Source organism: Poecilia latipinna, unplaced genomic scaffold (genome assembly GCF_001443285.1).
Source record: "Poecilia latipinna isolate Pla-1442-1.1 unplaced genomic scaffold, P_latipinna-1.0 Scaffold3221, whole genome shotgun sequence".
Lineage (NCBI taxonomy): Eukaryota > Metazoa > Chordata > Actinopteri > Cyprinodontiformes > Poeciliidae > Poecilia > Poecilia latipinna.
The window spans coordinates 46,905-55,297 of record NW_015115837.1 but is presented as its reverse complement, the minus strand read 5'-3'; the positions used below and the strand labels follow the sequence as shown (position 1 = coordinate 55,297).

Below are 8,393 nucleotides of genomic sequence, written 5' to 3'. Positions count from 1 at the left end.
ATTCTTTTTGATGTTGTCACTTTATTATTGTTATCTTCTTGTCTCCTTGGCTCAATCCATTCCAAATGACATTTCACAGTATGGGGTGTATTTTCTGTTGAGATTAATTAATGACTTGCTGTGCAGCAGTAGGAATCCACAATATATGACACATAGGGGTGCTGTACTGGAGAGGGTGCCAAAATGATCGTGGAACATTTTTTCTAGTAGGCATTTTCTGTAATGTATAGGTAAATAATGTAATCAATAAAAGAGGCATGGCACTGATTAGGCTTCTGTCTTCTCCCACACACACACACATACACGCACACACACAGGCACTCAAGTCCGCGTCCTTCGAGAATGTGTTGATGTGGAATATTTTAAATTTGGATTGTGAAATCTTGTATTTTATCCATGACTATATCATATTTATACACCTGCATAATGAAAACCGCTGTAGGAGGAGTATGATGTGTCCATGTACACCTCAGACATTTTCATGTAGACTGTAGTTCTGCATTTTTTGCCTTAAAAAAATCAATCTCATTCAAAGGTGTAAGGGTTGGGGTTAGGTTAGGGAGAAGCATTGGTGGAGACGCATTGAGGAGAAGAAGAGGAGTCTGGTGTACCCACAGTTATGCAATTGGAAGGCCTTTTTTTGTGCCAAGAATAAAGCCAAAACTTATATGTGAATGCCATACAGTCTTATTCAATAAATTTGGATTTTTGTCCTGATGAGGCTTGCCAGATTAATAGTACCTTTTAAAACAAAAATGTCAAAATAAAACCTTTTTAGCAACAATGAAACATAGCTGTACATATTACTCATGTAAATAAACACTGTACATAAGCAACTTCAAAGGAATGAGAAACTGTTTTTTTTTATGTGCACAAGAGACACAATGATTTAAAGATTGAACCAGAAGTTTTGAAAATGTAAATTTAGTTCTGAGAAATGCACCAAAGCAATTGAGGAAAACTGTCAAATGGAGATTGCACAGGGAGGTAATGTGGTTGGGCTTTAGTTCAAGATTTTCCTTCTTATTTTTGCTTTTTATACATAAATGACTCAACAGTCAGTCTAGCTATGCTGTTGACTCTAAAAACAACTAAAATCAGGAACCAAAACATGGAGGACTTTTCAGATTATGCACTGTTTTTCTGCCGTTTTATGCTTCAGCGGTTTTAAACTTGCCAGGTGTTCAACCCTCAGGGCATACCTGTACTTTTTTAAAGTTTACAACAGACACACCTTTTAGAAACATCCAGGGATATGACAGTTAGATCAGAGGACAACTGAATCATGGGAGTGAAACCGGTTTGCCCAACAATAAGTAGTGTGCAGGTTGTGACAGGATGGGGTAAAAGTGATAGCTTTTAAAGAAGAACAGCGGCTTAGCAGCCATTTTTTAGGCTGCTGTGAAAGGATGGTCTAGTGCCTCAACTGTGCTCATGGCTGCACTGTCTTCTCCAGAAGTGAAGCTGATTCTCTTCACGGTGTTGTTTTTGGTGAGTAAATAATCCAGTCATTTAATATTTTTAGTTTGAGAAAGTATGACTTGCTGCAGTTTTAGATTGTCTGTTACAAATCATAAGTTGATTTTTCAGCTGACTAGATTCATGCATCCCACATTTAACTCGATCTGTCAAACATTGGGGATGGTATTTTTCTTTATTGGGGTATTTAAATCTATTTGAATGGTGCAATTTATGAACAACCATTCATTTTGTTGATGTTTTCTTTAATTAAATACAAATATACAAAAATGAAAAGACTTTAGTAAATGGAAAAAGGCAACTTTGTCCTTTGATCTTACCGCTATGATATGTAGGAAGTCTATGTGCAGGATGTGATGCATTCAAGATCTTAAATAGTGGCCATGTTGCACAAAATGGTAGTGAAATGTGAACTTCAGGACAAAATGGTGGATAGGATGTCTATGGTAATGATCATGCAAATACAGTAAAAAGAAGTCTATTATAGTACAAAGCACATTACATAAAGAGTGTTGTTCTTGATATAAGTTTAAGATAAGGCCTTAAAACTTATCTTAATAAATCTGATTTATTTTTCAGATGTTGAGGTAATCAAGCAATGTTAGGTGCAAGTTTCCATCTGAATTATTAGAAACAGTTTAAACCACAGGTTGCAGCAAATCATGATCACCTTTTTATCAAACTGCAGTCAGTAGGTCCTTCTGTGTGGAATTTGCATGGCTTTCTAACTCACACCAAACACTTACATGTTAACAGGTCAGTCTACATGACCCTCATTTGTAATTAAGGACCACTGAGGTTCTTAGCACTGTCCATCTCAGTGATGGACTGGTGACCTGGCCCTGCTGCTCTTTTGTTTTTGAAGTAAAAGCTCCAATTTCACATAAAATCAAGCACATTTGTTAAAGACAAGTACTCTTTCAAAACTCAGCAGTTCTTTGGTATTTTCAGCTTACCTCTCTTTTCAGTCTCAAGCTAGTTAAAAACTCCAAGTGGTGTGAACAACCAAATTTGGGTTTTACTGAAAACAGACCAGGACTGTGGTCATAAAATATGAAAACTGGTGGTGCAACACATCCACACACGTAGACTTTGTTGCACTCTACTGGTGTTTAATTCTAAAAAAAATATGATGTAAACAGAGAAAAACAAGCTCAAGGTAATATGTACAAGTCTGTACAAGTCTACACAGCGAAGGACTTTGTGGAGTAGACTTCTAGATTCTCTCCGTTTGTGTGGCTTTATTCAGAACCATTGCTTCCTCTTGCAGTTTAAAAAGTTGCAAATGTAAACTGTCTTAGGAGTGTGTTGGTGAGTCCACGACTGGCTGTCTGTCTCACTCAGTGTTCACCCTCTGGTGGACTGATAACCTGTCAATGTTTTTATTCTTCCTGAAGAAAAAGTTGATAAATGTAGCATTGCCCATATTTTGATGCCAGTGCTTTTCTTAAAATAAATAAAAAACATTCGGTAACACTTTATTTGAAGGAGGCTGAGTAAGACTGTCATGACACCGTCATAAACATGACATAACACCTGTCATGAACATGAATAAGCCTTCATGAATATTTATGACTGTTGTCATAAAGTGTCATTCAGTAAATTGTGACACTTTTAATACAAAGTTGACATTATTCAAAATGTCTTTGTTATGACAACTTGACATTAACCAAGAAATCATTACTGTTTAAACTTTACCTTTAATAACATAAAGTTACCTAATTTTAAAAGTGCAATCAGTAATACTTTTATAACAAATTTATATCCGTAATGATTTCCTGGTTAATGTCAAGTTGTCATAACAAAGACATTTTGAATAATGTCAACTTTGTATTAAAAGTGTCATAATTTACCGAATGACGCTTTATGACAACAGTCATAAATATTCATGAAGGCTTATTCATGTTAACGACAGGTGTTTATGACAGTGTCATGTCAGTCTTATTCACCCCCCTTCAAATAAAGTGTTACCAAACATTCAATAAAAAGAGATGTTATTTTTGTTATAAGTGAATTATTATGTTTCTAACTTTATCTTTGCTTCATTTTTGCTTATAAAGACAAATTCCAAGAGGTCTTGAAGCAAGTGAGCTGGTCTTCAGCAGGAATGAGAAAATAAAAGATTAATTTTCCTTTAACCATGGTCTACGGTATATGTTTTAAGAAGAGTGTGTGTGTGACACAATAAAAGCGTGACACTGACTCAAGCAGGAGCATCAATGGCAACATTAAAACTGTTTTCAGATTAGGTTCATGACAATAGTTGTGTTGTTAAAACTCTATAAAAATGCTTAATTCAGTATGTGAAAAAGGTTATAGCTTATAACTTACGGTACCTTTAATGTTAACCCTTGTACATTAAAAGGTCAGAATATCTCACATCTTCATATCGGAGTTCTCCCTGTATGAGTGAAGCCTGTTGGATGGAACTTTACATAACAGCAGTGTATTACAATAATAGTAAAGTAATATTCAATGAGGAGAAAATGTAAAAAAAAAAATATTTTGCTGTTAGTAACAATTAAAATTCACTCTTTTAATGATAAAGGAGGTATCATTCTGCTTTCTCTCTGAATGTTATCAAGTTTCAAGTTTAAATATGAGCCAAACTTTTTCAATTGCAATGATTTTATTCTAATCCCAATAATCTGTTTTCTGGTTTCAGATGATCAGTGCTGATGCAAACGAGAAGGGGTTAAAAACACTGAAAAGAACAAAAAGAGAATGGATCCTTCCTCCTGCCAAGCTGAAGGAGAACCATAACTACACCCATCTGGAATACATTGCAAAGGTCCTTTTCTATTATTCAACATCATACTATTAACTCATGGTGGTGAGAGAAACCCAAAGGAAATATGTCAGAAAAAGCTTTAGAAATTGAGATTCTTGATGCTTTTAATCATAAAACAAATCTCCCTCCCCAACCTCCAACCATTTTTTGATAGTCTTGCACTGGGTGGCAAAAAGTTTCTCTTATTTTCAAAACCCAGTTTTAGCAGTACCTGGAAGAAGCATGCAAGACCTGAATATGTCCTGAACGTTAAGCATTAATGTATGTTTTTTAAGTAGATAGAATAGAATATTTTAATTAGTGTACTTCAAATCACTGCTGGTGTGCTGGTGCTTGGAAACTCTGATGGCTTTTTTGTAATACCAAGTGAAAACACAATAAAGATAAGATTGTTCTTTGTTGTATGGATGAACTTAAAAAGAAACAGTCTTAGTACTTAAACAATTTATTTTCTGAAAAATATTACAATGTCTTGTATCTTGAACAAATATTCTTGACCTCAATACTGTTGGGTTCTGTGTTTCTGTGTATTTGTTTCTTGGTTTTTTTCTGTGTCCTGTTCCCCTGAGTCTCTGTGATGTCCTGTCTTCCCTGATTGTTCCCAGGTGTTTCTTGTTCCCTGATTGCCCTCCTTGTGTATTTAAACCCACCTGTTGTCTTTGTCTCTTGTCGGGTCCTCGTCGTTCGTCCATGCTACGTCGTCTGCCTGTTCCCAATGCTACCAGTGATCTATGAGTTTGTATCCTGTGTTCGTCATTAAATCATCTTCTAATATGTCAACTTGGGCTCATCGGTGTTTCTCTCACCACTCAACCTTGCAAATCATGACAAATATAACATATATAATGCCCTTTGAGAGCTAAAGATATAAAGGGCATTATAAAATCTGCACCGGGATTAATTTTTCTCGGTGCAATTCTAGCTTTCTAACTAACTGACTTTCAATGGGTAACATGGCAAGACTGTACACTGAAAAAAAATATTCTGTGGCGAAGTAAACTTAACATAACACAATGCACCGGTGGGTGGTGCAGATTGCTACAATTGATAGTAGTCACACAGGCACACCCAGTAGAAGGAAACAAACGCACCCAGTATAACACTTTCATTCTATTGGCTAAGAGGTTGCCAGGCACTGGTACTGTTTTTTCAAGAGAGCAAAAAAGAGACCGCAAGCCAGCAGAGAGATTTGCTACAGGAGACTTGATCTGAGCAGAGAGAAGTTTTGAGCACGGGGAGAAAGATTTGAGAGAACACAGATAATATTTTAAAGAGAGCAGAAGTTTTGAGTACAAGTGTTACAAGTTTCAAGAAAAAAGACATGAAGTCCTCTCAGGCTGAAAGTGTGTGCTCTTGACTTCCGACAGTAAAATTCCCCCATACACTGAATACCACTGACTGAGATCCTTATATGTTGTCTGTTTTGTTTTCAGATTCGCTCTGACAGAGATAAAGAGAGGAAGGTGGAATACTCCCTGACAGGAGCAGGAGCTGACAAACCCCCTTTCAATCTGTTTGTGGTGGACCACAACACAGGATTTATACGAGTAACTAATATTCTGGACAGGGAAAAATGTCCTTCATACAATGTAGGTCCTTATTGTCTATGAGGTCTTTGAAGCACCACATTAGTCCAACTGAAACACTGGAAACATATCCAGTTTTTTCACTATTGATACAACTAAGAATAGGAATGATGATAATAATGGTTACTATTAGAATTCCAGGTCAGACAGAGGCATGTGCCTAATAGAACAGAATAGAATAGAAACAGTCTGTCAGGTGTAACAGCAGCATCAGACAAAAGTTTATTATTTTGTTAAGAACAATAACAATAATACAAATAATACTATACTGCACAAGATATACAAAAAATCATGTGCGGTTATTAGAATAGAAATAACTTACAAGAGATTTGAACCTGAATAGGATGACTTTTTTGAAAAATACACATGTGCAGGTGTGTTGAATTTTAAAACTTGCAAATAATAGAATAATATAAAATAATATAAAAAAGATAAAAATAAAAAATACATTAAATTACAGAGATTTTGTGGCTTATTGACAAGGTGGTGTCAATAGTAATAATTTATCTGATGGACTGAACACTTTAATTTACACAAGCAATGTTGAGAAAATGTTTAAAGGGCCCATATCATGTAAATGACTTTTATGAGCTTTATAATGTTGTTCTCTAATCAAAGCCATACCTGGAGTGTTGTCTTGATTTTTTTCATGCTTGTTTAACAAATCCTTTAATCTCCCTTGGCAACCATTCAGCTGTGCAAAATGCCTGAGTGACCTAGCATAGTGAACTGTTATTGCTTTGACCTAATTATCATCCACTTAAACAAGAACTTTAATATTTATATCTCAAGATCCAAACATCTGTCACCAAATTACATTTGATGAAAATCAGTTGAATTGGCATTTAATTTGCCAGTTTAGGGTTAAAATCTCCCTAAACAAGAAAGAAAGAAAGAAAGAAAGATTTTGATTTTAACAGCACATTTATTTTTCAATAAAAGTACATTTTAACAGTTTACCACAACATTCACAAAAACACTGAACTGAAAACCAGTTTTCCATCAACCACAGAGCACACAACATTATTAAAGCACCACAAAGATAAAAAATTAGCTAAGTTATTCATCATTGAAAAAAATGTAAATTCTGCTTTTACTCTAGTTTTTACCATCAGAATAAACATCCTGTCAACTTTTCCCCCAGAACACCATTTAATTTATTTCTTCTAATATAAATTGAAAATGTTGCCTGTCCTATAAGAAAATGTAACAAATTCCACTTACTAGCTTCCTTTTTTGTATAGAGTGCACCTAATATAAAAGTTACTTCAGACCAATAAACACCACATTTTTAAAAACATCTTCCAACAAAAAAACAATGGTAAAAGTCGTTTACATTCAAGAAACATGTGAAAAGTAGTTTCTGTTTCTTCACAAAAAGGACATAATTCATTTGTATCTTTTCTAAATTTAGACACAAAACTGTTAATGCTCACAGCACCGTGCAAAATCCTCCTCTGTAAGTCGCCTGCCCTCTTACTCAAAGGGGGTTTATAAAAAAAACCCTCCATATAGGTTTTTGATTTTCTCCAACTTTAAACCTGTCTCTCCAAATAGTATCAGTTCTACCACTTAACTGTTTCTTATTTAACCCTTGAACAACCAATTTATACAAGAATTTTCCATTCAACATACAGAAATTAACATTTCTTTGAGTGATCAAAAGAGGACCCGTCATTTCTGAGAAATCGATATTTAGTCCCATTTCAGGAAATGGATCTGTAGAATCAGGGATTTCTTCTCCATTAAAAAAGTCTGCCAGCAACTGTTTTTCATTCAAAGTCAATTTTTCCAGCCAGAAGTCTAAAATAGTCCTCATGACTTGAATTGATTTAAATCCAAGCAAAGAAGTTGTTGTCTCTGTGTTTTGAAGTCCTGGTCCCTCCACAATGTCTTAATTTTAGAACTTTCTTCTCAAGCAGTTTTCTTGACAATCCAACTCCATCTTCTACCGTCAAACGTGCCTCGAAAATTAAAGGTTCTTCTAGAAGCCAAATCAAAGACACAGTTGGTTCTAAACAAACTTTGATAAAACATTGGGATTTCATACAAACAAAACAGTTTACAATTTAACAAAAACAAAGAAACATCTAAACCAAAACCTCCCACTCTTTTCAAAACAATATTTGTTACTGGTTTCCTGCTCCGTCCCTATAAGATATTTCTGAATAAAGATTAACCTGAACGCAGCAGTTCTGTTCTCTAGATGAACCAATCCTTGTCCACCTTCCTCTTTAGGTAAGAAAAGCACAGCTTAGGATACCAAATGTTTGTCATCCCAAAAAAACTTAATTATACATGATTGAATTCTGTTAAGTAATCCAGCAGGTGGTTCTAAACATGCTAACTTGTGCCACAATAAAGAAGCAATTAAATTATTAATAATGAGCACTCTCCCTCTCTAAGACATCTGTGGTAACAGCCATTTCTAACTTACTCTCCACTTTCTCCATCACTCCCCCCCAGTTCTTTTTTTCTGTATCTTTGTCTCCCAAATATACACCCAGATATTCCATATCCCCTCTTTTCCATTTTAA

General features: G+C 35.1%; 1 protein-coding gene across 1 annotated transcript in view; it reads left to right on the top strand.

Moving 5' to 3' along the window:
- Positions 1 to 1,283: 1,283 nt before the first annotated feature.
- The window catches only part of LOC106940426 (desmoglein-2), a 41,637-nt gene continuing 34,527 nt past the window's right edge, over positions 1,284 to 8,393 (top strand). Inside the window, exons 1-3 of the mRNA XM_015023173.1 lie at positions 1,284 to 1,491; positions 4,145 to 4,270; positions 5,704 to 5,872. Of these exons, the coding sequence (XP_014878659.1) occupies positions 1,435 to 1,491; positions 4,145 to 4,270; positions 5,704 to 5,872 (352 nt within the window). The 5' untranslated portion in view covers positions 1,284 to 1,434. The remainder of the gene's footprint in view (positions 1,492 to 4,144; positions 4,271 to 5,703; positions 5,873 to 8,393) is intronic.